This window comes from Coccidioides posadasii, chromosome 4, assembly GCF_018416015.2.
Source record: "Coccidioides posadasii str. Silveira chromosome 4, complete sequence".
In the NCBI taxonomy this organism is placed as follows: Eukaryota; Fungi; Ascomycota; class Eurotiomycetes; order Onygenales; family Onygenaceae; genus Coccidioides; species Coccidioides posadasii.
In genome coordinates, this window is record NC_089410.1 from 600,340 (window position 1) to 616,253 (window position 15,914).

Here is a 15,914-nt window from a genome sequence, read left to right on the forward strand (position 1 = left end):
GTCGGCTTTCTGCAGTCCTGGGCCCAACCTAAACCCTGGACGGTCCAGAATCCTGCCGCCATGATTGGTTTCCATGAGTCCAGTTTCCTTCGTCCTTATTCGCCCGTGGTCTCCCCGAATCCCTGCGACGGTCACCCCTAACTTTGCTGCTCCCAATGCGCTGTCCGCCTCCAGCTATGCAACTCAGTCTCCCTTTTACCCCGGTCCCCAGCTAGTGGAAGAGTGCAGCCGCACCGTGCGCCAGTGACAGCCTGACGGTGAGATCTCTTCTCCACCTCTCGAGGTTAAATCGCCAGCCTGGCAAACGGACCTTGGGGCCAACCAAGCGCCGCCTCCCGCCGAGCTTGGCGAGACCAAGGTAGCCCAACCACTTGTCTCTAGCCCTTTCCAGCTCGCCCAGGCTTCCTCTTGAACCAATCTCCGGTCTATTTTGGCTCTTCGCTAGGTTCTGTTGGTTGGGTCGATTTTGAATTTGGCACTAACAGGGGTGTTTAACTCTTTGGGGATCGTCGAAAGGGAGACAACGAGACACAATCCGATCGAGCCTCCCTAAAATTCGGGCTTTTATCGCGAGCAGAAAAACGGCCTTTCTTTTTTGCCTTTAGCCATCATTAGGCCTAGCTCGGGTGTCCCTCTTGTCGCTGACCTGTGTGGTTTTGCGCCCTTGTCTCAACAGGTATTTGATACAGACAAAAGTCTTCAACGACACCGCGCAGCTGTGGATTCCAGCCTTGTTGAGAGTTCTCGGCTCCTGATTCTTCGACCGACTATCGGATCTTTCATCTTCATTTTTTTATTTTTTTATTTTTATTTTTATTTTTTTTGTTTTTCCTTTCGTTTTTTGCTTTCTTTTTCCTTTTCCCCTCTTCATTATGCGATGCCTCCGTTTCTCCCCTGGACTTCTGATTGGAGAAGAACCCTTCAACAGTAGATCAATTCAATTTTAATGCCATTTGAAAAATGTCCGTCCACCAGGGTTCGTGAGTCTGACAAAGAGACAGACGGAGATCGACGCAATCGCTCTTGATGAAAATTTCTTTTCCACTCATTTCTTTTTCACTGCTGTTCATTAATTATTGGTTATATATTTTGGCTGGTTCACAGCTTCAATAATAAATACGAAGGATACAGCTTAACATCCTTGCCACGGGTTAATGTACAGTACATACTTCTATCTTCGTACAGAACTCTGTACGTCCTTGGGGATTGCTCCCGAGTCAACCTATTTTGGGGTCACTACCAGTCAAGAACCGCTAGTTTGCTGGCGATGTCGGGTGATTTTTTCTGATTTCTCATTCCCGCCGTGAGACCCCGGATCCTGAAAGACAATAACCACTTCCCATCCAAAAGAAAGCACACTCTCTTCTCCTTGGTCGCAGCCATCACTATTTTGTATGTTTTCTATTCAGTCTTTCGTATATATTTGACCACATATTTCCTCCTTTTTCCGACTGGACGAAACGTGGATTGAGCCTTTTTTCCTCCCTCCCCCCCGGTTCGCTTCTCCCTTTGTCCTTCGCAACGATACGGAGTGCGGGTAACCTTATCCTACCGTCGCCACTCCCCGCACACGCCGAGGTTGGTACCACCAGTGGACAGGTCCCAAACGGCTGCAAGCAAACTCAGTCGGATATTATTACACATTCTTTCTCATCGATTCGCAGCAGTGGGCAGGATCAATTTCCCTCCAAGTGAGAAATAGATTTTGGGGCGCTCCTCCAGTGGCGCGAGTGTCCCAGATTTGCTCGCGGGTGGGAAATACATCGAGAAGCATTATTAGCACGAGTGCCGACCCCAGCGACATTCCTAAGCTACCCAGCGATCGTCGTGCCACTCTTCTCCACCTGTGTGCATCTGTCAACAACCTTCAATTGCAGATAACTAACATCTGTATCTCTCGATTCTCGTGCCGATCTTGTCGTTCGAAGAAGTTGAACCTGAACACTCGAGTTCTCTGTCTGTCCGCGATTCAATCCAACGCGAGGTCTGGTCACCGGCCCCCTCGAAAACCCAACCGAGTTTATTTCACCTCTTGGTCCAAGAAAAAGAGATACTTGCCCTCTCAAAAACGGATTAACTTCCCCGGCGAACCTTGGAATTCAGATACACCGAACCGGAACCGCGTTGTTCAGGAAATTTTTGCCCTCACGTTGAAAGATCGTTTGCGGTGTGAAGGTATGTACGTACACACAGTTACAAAAAGTCAACCTTGGTTCGATCTCCCCACATCCCCTGAGCCAGATCCTGCCGACACCGGTTTGTTGCACACATACCCTCGAGATAACAATCCATGTATGATCCTAGCCCGTCGGCGCATATTTAATGTCACACGGGTGCCACAACTGAACGCCTCTTCCATCCCCCTGGTTCTCTTTCTAGGCCTATTACCTGAGCTTTTCCGCCGAATTTTTACCTCCACCCGGATTATGCTGAGGATATACTTACCTGTTGATAGAAATAGCTATTGTTGCGCGTGGAGTTGCTTGGCTTCTTGTCGCGACGACCAGATTGTGACATCGAACTACACCTCCTCTTTCGATCTCGAGCGATTGTCCAAAATATAATTCCAGTTTCCCCGTCGGCGAACACAATCCTACGTTACTTGTCCTGTGGAAGCTGGTTTTGAGCGTTGCTATCTCGATATCCCGATCTCTGCGTGTCAGAGAACGTACATAGCCCTCCCCCCTTCCCTGTTACCCAATTGAAGACCCTCGGTGCCGCCTGCCTGGTCTGAGCGATTCCCTCTATATTCCGTCAACGTGGCTACGCTTACGATCTCCCCGCCCGGAATGGGGGCGGCTTTTGACGCACTTAGTATGCAACAATCCTTAGGGCAACGAAGACCGGCCTCTGCAACCTTCCCCAGCTTTGAACTCCCCAACCCCCAGGCCCAGCAGTCGTCCCAGCCGAAACATCCACTGCATTCGAGTGTAAACGCAGGGCAGCCTACCATAGGCGGTGTAAAAGTCGGAAATCTTTTAACCCCACCAGAGAACTCAACATCGGATACTCCTGGCCAAGTTCAGCCATATTCACAAGCTTACTGGCCAACGGCCTCATACAGTCTTGCTCCTGGTACGTTTCGTTGTTGCTTGCGAGTTTCCGTTTAGTTTAGCATTAAGCGGCTCACAGAAATCAGGTCGCAATACTTCACACTCATCAGCGATGCCGGACAGCCTAGCACCATCTTACGGTCAAAACGCCGTGTATCCTTCTCCGCTTTCTCCCTCGCCAGCACTCTCTGCTTCCTCAGCTCAGCAACAAGCTCACGACCAGCAGCAGCCACAATCTCAAAGCCAGCAACCACCACAGCACCCTCCTCAATCACACCAACCTCCAATGGCCCAGAGCTACACGAACCCAACCAGCGGGCCTATCCAACCGCAATCTGCATCCCAGGCAAATCATCTTGATCCTTATGGGCAAAAATATGCTTATGGAGGTTCACAACATTCCCCAACTCCATCAAACTACAACCTTTTCCAGAGTGGGCCGTCTTCAGTACACCCCTCAAGCTCCAGTGCATCATCTGCAAGGGTGCCCGGAATGCCAGTCCCTTATCCTCTCGATACTCAACAGCCGCTACCACAATTTACACGTCCGTACCCGTCCTACTCGCTTCCGGCTATGAACGGCCCCGTTATGAGCAACATCCATAGCCCTAACAATCAAATGGCGCTAATAGGCTCCATGCAACCCAACCTTCTTCCTGGCTTCAGTAGCGGTCATGCTGCTAGTTTACATCATGTGTACAGCGGGCATCCCCATCCGCACGCACATCACTTTAATAGTCTTGTTCCACCTCCACAAAATGACCGACCATTCAGATGTGATCTGTGCCCACAAAGCTTCAATAGAAATCATGACTTGAAACGACATAAGAGGATACATCTGGCTGTAAAGCCATTCCCGTGCCATCATTGTGACAAGAGCTTCTCTAGAAAGGATGCCCTCAAGGTATGCCCCACCGCCCAAATTATAATATATTTACTTCTTGCATACTGACCCACGGTTTAGAGACACATTCTTGTGAAAGGCTGTGGCAAAGACCCTGCATCTGACACAAGTACCTCTTCAAGCACAACCAGGTCAACTTCAGCATCAGTTGTGGGTACGGCTGTGAAAAAGTGAAGAAATGTGCAACGCTATGCTTCTATTGTTAGACCATGTCATCGCGATAATAACACGGTTAACGCTGATAAAATTCAATCCACCCGATATCCGTTTAGCGAAGAAATTTCTTTTGTCTTTTGATTCCTCCACCAATATCAATTTCATAATTTGATTCCCCAACGTGGTTTATATGATTGCTATGATCCGCATTTCTGTTAATTTTGTGCCCGCAGCAATAATTTCTTTTAATTTTATGTCCCTACTTCTTGCTGCTATGCCTTTTTTTTCTGGGCGGAGAAGTTTACAGATGCACCCATTCGCATATGTCTTTTGACAAGGGAGTTGTTGCGTTGTGAAAGATGTGCTTTTATCAGTGGTCCGCAGTCATTGTGGCGCATTGGGTGTGTCCCCTTTTTGGGTATCCTATCTAGCTTCGTCCTTGTTGGCTCCTTGTTGAGCTTGTTTTCTGGGTGCTCTAAAACAGTTTTATTCATATTTCTCTATTACCTAATTTTAATTTTATACTTCTTTTCTAATCATTTTTGGATTTCTTGACTGCTGATACTATATTTATATTAATTTTCTATTCTCTCCGAGAGGTATTTACCGTGGATAAACCCTTTTTTTTTATCGCCGCCTTTTTATTGGCTCGAGCGCGGAATTTGTTTTGCTGGAGGTAGTGTTCTTAATTTTGAATTTCTTCTTGCCAAATACCCTTTTGCTTTATATATACCTCGCCGGAGTTCTTCGTTGACATCTTGTGACCATGTTGCATTTTCAACAGCGCCGGCTTCTCCGGCATACCATTATGGTTCCAATAGTTGTGATACCCCGGATATAAAAATTGAGTTACCCAAACCAACTGCACATCGATAGCGTGGCAAGCACGTAGAATCTGGGAGTGTCGGCACAACCCGCCTTTCGTGCACCGTATCCCTGTACGTCCTGTGGAAAACCCACTCTTAAAGCTCGGGGCCGACAAACCGAAAAGCTATCATCGCTGCAAAACCATTTATTCTATGATCGCCATACCCTCCCTCCTCATATACTCGCGGTAAACACATCCTTCCACTATTCCAAACCACCCCATGTGCGTCCGTTGATTTCCAACAATCTTCCTCCCAACTAAAACATGAATGTCCACGCCCAGTCCTTTAACCACAATCCTCATCGTGCTCGGTGCTAGATCGCCCAGTTGGGGCGGGGATCGTAGCGATCTCTCATCATTGTCGTGGGAAAAAATAGCAACGGCGTTGTTGATGCAGGAGAAGAGGAGGAGGCGGCGGGTGGATGGATTTGTTGAAGGTGTGGATACATCTGTATTCGATGCCAGCATTGTTTGTTGTTGGGGGAACGGTTATGTCGCACTAGATGAGGACATAGCTGCCGATGGTGGCTTGGCCACAATACCAGGTGTGAGCGGAGTGTGGCCCCAGTTGTTTTGCGGGGTGGGACATGAGGAAGAGATATATAGCAAGGCTTGTGGGGGAGAAGTGTTGAACGTTAGAGTACGTACCTCGTCGCGTTATGCCAGGTCTGTGAAGTGGAGGCTTGAGCCCTGTATATCCATGTTAACGTCCCCGAGGCGAAAGGGGATAGCGCTTGCCCATCCGATATCTGGTAGGAGTTCTAAAGACTTTGTAGACTCCGGTGGGCCGCATGGGCATACGGGATCTGTACTCCGTACGCTGCGAACGTTGCAGTTAGCGTGATCAGTCCACGCTCACTCAAACAGAGGGTGGAAAACACCGCATCATCATAGGGTTAAACGTCCCTCTAAATCCCAATTCCTTGATGAGATACGTCGACGTATCTTACCGTCCGTCCCACTGCATCCCAATCGGGGCTCATACTTCCCGCTCGACCTATTGCCATAAATGGATATCGTTGCTTTCTATGATGCCGGTAGGGCATTTTCTTCGTCGACCAAGAAAGGAAAAGCGTTCGTGCTGCTTGCGGGAAAATAAAAAAAATATATACTCCATCATCATAATAATAATAATAATAATAATATAAAAAAAAAAAAAAAAAGGAGTCTAGCTTAGGGCCGCTGAAACCCCAGGTCAGGGGAAGGAATTGGACCGTACTAGATCCGGAGGCGACGAAAGAATTTAATATCGTGACTCGTGACATGGATATCTCTATCAACTGGCGCTCTTGCAGTGGTCAGGTTTCTAAATGCGGTAATGAGCATTGTGAGGAAAACGCGGAGGGAAACGAGCCATATCTGGGGGTTATTGTTGTCAAAGGGAAGATGCACGGCAAAATGAATTAAAGTGGCCGATGTGGGCGTTATAGAGACCATGCTACCAGCGCATCATAACTGGTTTTCATCATATTTTGTTAGACGAGCGTACGAGGTTGGCTTGATGCTATGGAGGGTATATACAAGAAAAAGCATCCGGAAAACGGAGTCTTGCGCGTGAATCCGCAAAACCAGTTACTAGAATAATCCCGAAAGCCGGTCTGTCCATGAAAAATTATTATTGCAAGAGAAAGAAAACCAAAGAGATAGTCTCAGGTAGTGACAAGGGTAGCCGAGTTTCCGGGTGATAGAACGCGGCGTAGTCTCCCTATCTCGAGTCCCCATGTCACAGCCTGCAGATGATAGCGTTCGCCGGGCTTTTCCGTGGAAATTGGGGAGGATTTTGGGCATTGTCTGCTTCAAGGCAGGGAGGGACAACACTGGAAGCATCTAAGCAGGTATTGGATATACAGCCCTTGCAAGAGCGAGAACGCTGTGGATTCCGTAAAGTGAAGCATTTGCCACTGTGCGGTTAAATCCACGTTTCTTTTCTTGTTCGTGATATTGATATTCTCGAAGTGGTTAGTACTATTTGGAACTGTGTTCCCAAGGACTGCAGGTCGACAGGGGTCCTTGAAAATGTTCTCATCACGAATGATCGCTCGAGCAAGCCCTGCAGATCCGAGCGGCGAGATCTGCAAGCCACCACGCCTGGGACGTCACACAAGTCCAACGGATCGCAGAAAAAAAAGCAATGTGGCGGGAGGAACTTCGTAGCTAGTGTAGTCAATCACCCACTCACCGACGAACCCGGTGGGTCCGGGAGCCGTGGTCAATGGCGGCGAGAACTTACGAGATATGTACTCCTCCGTATGGAGTGAATGAAGCCCGATGTTGACTTTTGGACTAAGCTGGGTCGTTTAATAATGAAAGTCTTCGCGAGTCCTAAGTAACTTTGTCGATAGTACTCCGTATATAACTTCCTTATACTCTGTACTCTGTAGGAGTATGGTGAAAGTGTATCATCTCGACTCCTCAGTGCTCCGTAGTTAGTTACATAGCGACGGATGAGTTACTCTTATGATGTCTGCTGAGCAAGTGATCCATCAAAAGTAGCTTTCAGGCTATTTTGATGATAACTATAGAATGCACAGAGCTTAGAATCATTGCAACATTGGATCTTCTGCACCAAAGGAAAGCTCGTCATTATTTGAATTGGTTGTGAATAGGACCTCCTACCACTGAAATCGCATAGTGACTTGGGAATGGGAACATTGTAACAAAGTATTCCAAGAAAATTCTGGAAGTTTTAATGCATCTTAGTTGTCTGAGCCAGTTATGCTCTATTACACGCTTAACTCAGGTGCAATGCGCTTGCAATGGCGGTCTGGATTGTCTGACAGGCGAGCTGGATTCACTGGGTTGTGATCCGGCGGAATGTATCTGCAGACCCTGCCCATATGCTTCCTGAGTTGTGTCTTGCTGGGAGGTATAGTAACTAGCAAGAGAGAGTTAAGCTAGACCTCCAAAAAAGAGACAGTGCCTTTGTGGAGTTATAATAGATGGAAAGACAGCGCAAGAGGTAGAAAACAATTCAAGACACTGAGGACTAGAGCCGTGTATACACTAATGATTGGGTTGAGAGCTGCAGAAACAACGTTTGTTTTCAACATATTTTATATGTCAACATTTATGAACCAAGGGCCTTCTTGATGACTACTGTGGTATGTCTTGAAGCAGGAGGGATATATTCCACTCCTTGCGCTGCCATATTGGCACTTTGACAATGCCTGTTTGCCGTTTTGTGGTTTTGATTTTATAAGAGAGGCTGGAAGGAATATTTATGAACCACATAATGAGTAGTAACAATACATGCATGTAGTGATAATATTCACGGGCATGGCTGGTGGAAGGGTATAGGGCGAGGAGTGTTCCGATGCCCCTAATATATAACCATATTAGCAGTATTGTTGGTAAGATGATATGAAATATTTGTTAAATTTTGCCATTTCAGCATTCATTGCATTCAATAGTAGAGCAATCCCCATTACATGAGAAAACCCATAACAGTCATAATTGGTCCTGGATATTGTCAAGTAGTAACCGTGTAGTTATTTGGTTGAGTAGTCTGTAGAAGAGTAATTGTATCGGGCCTGTCAAAAGGCACTAGTTTGTCACTATGTAGAGCAGTCACTGGCTTCACCATCCAGTTCGGAACACATTATGTTGAACATGTTAGGGTCTTTGTATCTGTTTTGTCCTGATTTGAGGACTTGCGAAAGTTTATCAGACATATCAACCCAGCCGGACGCGAGCTGCTGCATAGTAGGAATGTTATAAAGAGCGCCTGTGGAGAAGCTCAACAAGTTGTACTTTACAACAGCTGGGCTTGTCCCATTAATTTAAATGTGAGCAATGTAGAACTAACTGTTTAGTGCATTAAATGCACATGGAGCGATGGGCAGCTTTCTGCTTTGAATCACTGGAGCACTGGCTATTCAGTGGCCAGGAGGAGAACTAAGTTGGTTTTCGTAGGCCGCATCAGCTTGGGAAAAACAAGAGACAAAGGAAAAGGAATATTGCATGCTTCTTGAGTCTCTCCAGTTCTGAGTAACATTGGATACGCTCCCAAGTCGGTGGTGGCTGTGAGCTCAACAAAACATAGGCCTCCTCAAATAGCGGACTCCTAAGGCAATCTAGGGAGAATTTTAGCGCCGTTTCAGTGGATGATTGCACCCACGTCGTAGCCTGACCGTCTTGAATATACTTGCTGCGGCGAAGGGGGACATGTCCGCATCCCCGGACGCGTTGCCAACAATCTTGACCAGTCTGAGGAAGCGCCATCGGTCTGTGTTTTGTAGCCCGGTTTCGAAGCCACAAATATGAGAGGCGTACGATTTCGCTCAAGTTGTTTTCGATCCAAGGTTCGGTTTTGGTTATGTTCCTATGCCTTGTATGTATGGACGTATATACCTGTACCGAAGAAGTGTGCACGGTCAAATTGCTAATGACACAAAAGTCAAGCGTATCATGACTGTCGGCGTGGCGGCTTCAGGGATCAACACAAGATGCGACCGTGAGACCGGGAAAAACAAGCATGCCACATCATGAGCTGCTAGAACATAGCCCAAACCCCTTCTTGTTGTCAAAGGTCGGAGGGATCAAAAATGAAATGTTATTACCAAACATCAACCCAGCCCTTCGGAGCTCACACGCTGTCCAGGGTTCGAGGCCCTCATCGTTTCCCAAGTTCTCTTTTAATAAAGTAGCCAAGGTGCCCAATCATATCACCGGGGCCGATTTAAGAATGCCGTCCCGGAGAGTGCCAATAAATATCAATGAATCATCTGAGACCAGCGTTGAATGTGCCAGCACAGAGGGGAGCAGGTTGCAGCATAGCGGTTAAATCAATGAAGAGCACCGAATGGGTGACTTTCTGCGCCATGTTATGTGTGGACTCGGCAAGATGGCCGACAAGAAGTCGCATGTAGACCATCCGCGCAGGGACGTTGAACACCTCTACCAAGTCATCTTTCAGATTGATCGTAGAAAAATGTGGATGACACTTTATCCAACTGTCAATTAAATCAGGGTCACAATTATCAGGAACTGTCCCTCATGGGATGTTAACATAAGGGTTACACTTCCCCTGACACAGGCAAACCCTAGAAGATCTTGATCATGGACGCCATTATTCCGCCCAACAATGGAAGACTCACATTACCCGTCGGGATAGAGAGGGGAGAACAACTGCAAACTAAGGTCAGCATGAATCGAGAATTAGTTCGCGGAGGGGATTGACTCACCCTTGGGAGAGGGAGCAGAAACAACCTAGAAGAAATTAGTGGCAGGCTGGAAATTGAAAACTTCTCCCGCAACACCTGCAAAGTTGGCCACCGAGGCCAGCGTGACCTAATTATTAGTTGGGGTGTGAAGCTCACTAGAGATTGGGAAACCCAGTACAGAGTACTTATGTAGACCTGTAGAACCAAGGCCTACGGATTGACCCACCTTCGCGAAAGAGGGAGGGAGAGACAGGCTTCCTCCAAGGGAGGAGAGGGAGAGTAGGAGGAGAATAGTAATGGCAGAGGAGCCATTATTCTGAATTTCCGGGATCATGAATTAGCAACTTTTTATCACCTAAAAGGCAATGTATTCCTGATAGTCTCCAAGAAACATTCGTATCTCCTTTATGTTTGCTTGATTGACTGTAGCACTCAAATCTTTCGAACGTCGGGATACTGGGTCATTCCAGACTGTGCCTTTGTTAGACGGTCGGGTTGGATGCCTGTTTGCAGCAGATCGCTGTGGTTTGGCAACATATAATCACAGCTTTGGTACTCTGTAGTCGCTTTTTTCTCAGGACAGAGACACGTTTTTCTTCAAATCAAATTGTGAGGCCAGGAACTCTCACTTTCCACCCTGGATATGAGATTAGCGATGCCACACCCCCAAATCAAGACTGTATCTTGTGCTTCAGAGACTGACGAATGTAGTCGAGAAGCTGCGATCTATAAGTCAATTTATCCAAGAGATCCTGATAAGCGAGCAAATATCTTCGCAGCTAATCGAGATGTGAGTTGTGACCATTAAAAGATGCTGCAGTGAAAAGCCAATTGCGCTAGATATGAAGTGAAGTACGAAGTAGAGTCTGCACCATTTCAGCAGTTCGAGGTGATGCGGGAAAGCAGCCAAGTCGGAGAAAACTGAAAAACGCAAAGTCAAAAAGGGGGCTTTTAGCTCGAGTTATAACTTAGCCGAGCCACTCTGAGCGAGTGATGTCCTCCCGGTTTAATATGCCAAAGTCACTTGTCGCTTATTGTACGAAGTATTTCATTTTCATTTTCATTTTCATTTTCATTTTCATTTTATATTTTTATCTTTTATTTCAATTCCCCCCCCCCCTCTCTTTTACATCAATCTTCTCAGCTAGATGATATGGAATATAGTCATTATATTTTTTGTTCTCGTATTCTTGTCTTGGGGATCTTGTTCTGGTGTTTTGGTCCAAGCAGACACGATACTCTCTATTTCCCCCTGGACAAAAACACTTTCAGCTGGTGATGGACCCTGAGGCTTAAGGGAATCTCACCTTTCTCAGGATTCTGACGCCGTTTGTGAGGTCCGTCCGCAGAAACTGCTGATGGTTATCCCAACAGTGAGGCGAACACATTCTGCGAGGTAGACGTGGGTAACTATGGATAGTAAGTACAGGGTACACGGCAGATGCTCTGAACATCGGGAGCTAGGCTAAATGAGGGAAAAAGGATCGGAAGAGCCGGGCCTACGGGTTTTGGCTTCATGGCCAGCGCTAATTGTATTCGGAGAGATTGCTGGGGTGCCTGCAGCTTGCCTGCATTGCTCGCAAAGTCCTCCAATGATAAGTGGCGGCGCAGCAACAAAGATCAGGGGAGTCGCCATGCATAACCGCCCATGAAATCACTGCCCTGGCTACGGAGTAGTACCCAGCATGTAGACTTAAGTAGGCCTCTTCCCCCGGCGCCTAACTCTCACGGAGACACAGCAGCTTTTCTCACCGGTGCCCATGCAAAAATACTTTGACCTTTTACCGCGTCTACGTGTTTGTGTAACTTCTCATTCTCAACATGGCCCTTCAATCCTTCGATAGCGATGCTCTAGGCCAGCTACAGTCTGAGCAGTCACAGCTGCTCGACGCCATCGATGAGCTGCGATCGCTGCACCTGGGCCACCTCGTCGAGCTACCTCAGTTAATCGTCTGTGGCGATCAGTCAAGCGGCAAAAGCTCAGTGTTGGAAGCCATTTCGCGTGTGCGGTTTCCGGCCAAGGGTGGTGTCTGCACCCGATTTGCAACTGAGGTTATCCTGCGAAGAAAACCTGATTCGGGTATCAAGGTCACGATAGAGCCAGGCCCTTCTCGAATGGATGAAGAGGAGAAGAGGCGACTCCGTAATTTCCCGACTACATTGGCGCCCGACACCCCACTCTCTACCCTGATCGAGTCGGCGAAGGAGTGCATGGGAATCTCCTCAACAGACGAAAGAACGGCAGGCTTCAGCGACGATGTACTCAAAGTCGAAATTAGCGGGCCTGACAAGCCAGGACTGACTCTCGTTGACTTGCCTGGCTTGTATCATGCTAAAAGCAAAGAGCAGGGTGCCCAAGGAATCCCAATTGTCCGCAATCTGGTCAAGTCATACATGAGCAACCAACGGAGCCTTATACTTGCAGTTATTTCTGCCAAGAACGAATACAACAACCAAGAGGTCTTGGATCTTGCGGAAAAATACGACAAGAAGCGCGAACGAACTCTTGCTATTGTAACCAAACCAGACACGCTGCCGAAAGGCTCTGAGGAAGAACAGATGTATATTGACCTTGTGAACAATGAGCGGATCAAACTCCAGCTTGGGTGGCATGCGCTGAGAAATCGGGATTACGACACACGGGATATCTCTGATGGTGGCAGGGATGAGATGGAGCGGGAGTTCTTTTCAGATGGCCAGTGGACCAACGTCCCTCGTGGATATGTTGGGATAGACACTCTGAGACCCAAGTTGAGCACCATTTTACTAGACCATATCAGTCGCAGTCTACCTAGTCTTATCAAAGATATTGAAAGCAAGATTTGCGACCGTCAAGCCAAGCTAGACCAGCTTGGAGAAGAACGCGCTACTGCTGGGCAAAAGCGGTCATATCTCCTCAACGTGAGCAGTCGATTTGAGAAAATCACGAGCCAGGCAGTCAATGGCATGTACGTGGATGGTTTTTTCGGGGGGATCTACGCGACGTCCGCTACATCAGACTTTAAGAGGCTTCGAGCTGCCGTTCGACGCTTGAATGAAAGCTTTGCCTTAGATATGATGAATAAAGGTTGTCGTCGGCGCATTGTTCACGAGGGTCCTAAGTGTGGACCCCAAGACCGGCGACCCGAAATCCCGACTAACTCCTCAGTGGGGAATTGCAGCGATTCTGCAACGATTACGGTAGCTGACCTTGAGAAAGAGGTTAGCGAAATGGCAAGAAAAAACCGAGGAATTGAACTTCCAGGCACTTCCAACCAAGTTCTCGTCGGAGAGCTTTTCCGCGATCAGTCCAAACCATGGGAGGGCATTGCAGAGACATATCTGACAAAAGTTTGGCGTGCAATCAAGGATTTTACAGAGCTGCTGCTGCTACATCTCACTGAGAAAGCTACCTACAGAACCCTAATGAGCGGCATTTTGAATCCAGCTCTGGAAACCATGAAAGAACGTGCCCTGCAAAAACTTCAAGAGCTAGTCTTTCACCATAAAAATGGGCATCCACTGCCTTTTGATGGAGAGTTTCTTAAATCTATGGACGTCCGACGGCAAGAACGTCGCCTTGCGCTGCTGGAGCGGAAGCTTTTGGAGACGTCTGCCAGTGCGGCTAATGATAAGAGCAAGGCTATTTTTAGTTTTCGAGATATCCAAAAGGCGGTATCCGATCTTGAAGAGGATTCGGGCAATCAATTTGCGGCACGGGAAATTATTGATCTGATGGAGGTATACTATAATGTAAGTCGAATTCAGCATTCTACTCTCACCTGTCGCAAGGCTTTCCGGTCCGATTGCCTTCACATGGTGTATTCCGAAATATCGAAGAAGATTGCGAATGACTAGATATATGCGCTGACTGTGAAGAAAGATGGCCCGAACGACGTTCATCGATAATGTAGCTATTTTGGTCACGGAGAATTGCCTTATTACTCCCCTCCAAACTATCTTCACAGCTCTTACCGTAAGCAACATGGACGATCAAGAGATCAGGCGGCTCGCTGCCGAACCGATATATGTTCAGCGGAACAGAGAGCAATTCCGTTCAGAACTTTCCAGGCTGAATGCTGCGCTAAAAGTCTGTAAACATCATATTACTGGTACTGAAGCTTTGTTTGACACTCGAGTCAATGGTAAATTTCCCAAAACAAACCCCTTGACATTTTAAACGGCTGTTCATATTTAATTATGTGAATTAGGAGCACCGAACTTGTTGCAGGTAGTAAGCGAGCGTAGGGAAGGTCCAACGCATTCCTCTTCAACAGCGGATTTGTCTAAAGATTCGACCGCTAGAATTCAAAACAAAGAGAAGAATTCCGCCGGTTTGGTGTCGCAGAAGCCCATACGCACCCCGTCCATCTTCGATACTCCGCCTTCAGCGGCCCCCTCTGATGTCAAGACCGCGACCAACGCCGTATTTCAAACTAATAGCTCAGCCCCTGCTCCGTCGACTAAAAAATTCGACATTTCCGGGACTTGTATGGAAAGCTCTGGAGCCACAAAAACCGCGGCACTAGCAACTTCAAAATCGACCTCCCTCTTCTCCAATTCTTCTATGTTCTCATTCCCAAGAGATGTTGCAAACTTGGGAAACGATTCCCCTGGTACCAAGGAGGACCCATCTGGATTCCCCCCAAGACACTCTGGGGGTTTTCAATACTCCGGAAAGCCGTTTGGGGACGTTAAAACTGTCTCTGGTTCTGGATTTGGATCCACCCCAGAGACTGGCGGATTTTCATTTGGCAATCCTGTAGTATCAGCAGCAGCACCGAAACCACACTCCGGCTTTGGCAGACCAAGGGAAGAAACGCCCAGTACCAAAGGCTTGGGCAATGGGTAGGTAAGAATGTGCCGCGATCACCAGGGCCTTTTGCCTTTGGCTTCCTCCGCCTGGTGGACATTACGTTGTAGCTTCTCGACTCTTGCAGTATAGAAAGATGATTTCATCAACTTTGGAGGCAGTTAACTAATTGATGGGCACTACACAGGCCGTACTTTGAAGAACGTCCCACTTTATACAATGGCATTTGCACTGATTACTTCTACTCCATTACAAGCCTCTTGACAAACAATTCATTCGAGGTCAGCTGACATTTATTATAAAGCCCCTTCCATCTAAAAGCACTCGTCTCACCATATATCACGACCTTTTCCATCCGGAGCACCCAATTATATCTCCGACGCATTCACTAATGTCTAATGTGGAAATAGGAATTAAGGCTTGCGGATTACGCGCTTGAGGGTTTGTCGCCCTCATGAAGTGCCAGGGAAACAAGGGTAATACCTTTCTCTTTTCACAACTTCAATACTCTTTTCTCTACTGTCTTCGCTGCATTCTGTTCCCGCGCGTCTTTGACACTATATGTCATTTAGTTATCCGCACCAGTGACTATGATAAAAAGAATATATTTCAAATCCAATTTTTACCACCAACGGAGATAACGATACTAGAAAGGAAAGGGTAAGGCAGAGAGATTCCCCGGGAGATTTCTGAGCCGGTAATACCCTGTCTATCTAATGCACGTAAGGGATGTCAAAAGGGTCCAGTCCCTGTTTGTAGACAAGATTTACATTGTTTTTCCCTTTCCCGGTCATAACTTTTAACCTCCTGTATCCTTTATATTTGATATACTTCATAACAGCCAAACTTTGGAACTGGCTTCCATACGGTCCTGCACAGACCAGCGGCGTTCACTGCTTAAGGATGGGCTTCAATGTACGGTATATATAAGACGTGCCGTCGGTGGATTATGTTCCGTTCTTAACAATGTAACTATGCC

At 47.3% G+C, this 15,914-nt stretch overlaps 4 protein-coding genes across 6 annotated transcripts; 2 read left to right on the forward strand and 2 right to left on the reverse strand.

Annotated features, from left to right (window-relative positions):
* The first annotated feature begins 1,201 nt into the window (after positions 1 to 1,201).
* Positions 1,202 to 4,263, forward strand: D8B26_007097 (uncharacterized protein). 2 transcript variants are annotated; one of them, XM_003071948.2, is made up of 4 exons: positions 1,202 to 2,175; positions 2,456 to 3,075; positions 3,140 to 3,957; positions 4,018 to 4,263. In XM_003071948.2, exons 2-4 carry the CDS (start codon positions 2,790 to 2,792, stop codon positions 4,129 to 4,131), a joined length of 1,218 nt encoding a protein of 405 aa, XP_003071994.1. In that variant the 5' UTR covers positions 1,202 to 2,175; positions 2,456 to 2,789; the 3' UTR covers positions 4,132 to 4,263. The 2 variants fall into 2 exon arrangements, with proteins under 2 accessions (XP_003071994.1, XP_065981501.1); XM_066125419.1 differs by lacking the exon at positions 1,202 to 2,175 and having other exon boundaries at positions 3,010 to 3,015.
* Positions 4,264 to 5,125: 862 nt separating this feature from the next.
* Positions 5,126 to 5,449, reverse strand: D8B26_007098 (uncharacterized protein; the record flags this gene model as incomplete). Its single annotated transcript, XM_066125420.1, has 1 exon — positions 5,126 to 5,449. One exon carries the CDS (start codon positions 5,447 to 5,449, stop codon positions 5,126 to 5,128), a length of 324 nt encoding a protein of 107 aa, XP_065981502.1.
* A 4,252-nt stretch (positions 5,450 to 9,701) lies between these two features.
* On the reverse strand, positions 9,702 to 10,477 carry D8B26_007099 (uncharacterized protein; the record flags this gene model as incomplete). Its single annotated transcript, XM_066125421.1, has 4 exons — positions 9,702 to 9,933; positions 10,078 to 10,108; positions 10,165 to 10,189; positions 10,370 to 10,477. The coding sequence occupies 4 exons, from the start codon at positions 10,475 to 10,477 to the stop codon at positions 9,702 to 9,704; spliced, it is 396 nt and encodes a 131-aa protein (XP_065981503.1).
* A 1,487-nt stretch (positions 10,478 to 11,964) lies between these two features.
* On the forward strand, positions 11,965 to 15,662 carry D8B26_007100 (uncharacterized protein; the record flags this gene model as incomplete). Of its 2 annotated transcripts, none has more annotated exons than XM_066125422.1 (5): positions 11,965 to 13,875; positions 14,006 to 14,267; positions 14,334 to 14,974; positions 15,123 to 15,216; positions 15,346 to 15,662. In XM_066125422.1, the coding sequence occupies 3 exons, from the start codon at positions 11,965 to 11,967 to the stop codon at positions 14,972 to 14,974; spliced, it is 2,814 nt and encodes a 937-aa protein (XP_065981504.1). In that variant the 3' UTR covers positions 15,123 to 15,216; positions 15,346 to 15,662. The 2 variants fall into 2 exon arrangements, with proteins under 2 accessions (XP_065981504.1, XP_065981505.1); XM_066125423.1 differs by having other exon boundaries at positions 14,334 to 14,970.
* Positions 15,663 to 15,914: the final 252 nt, after the last annotated feature.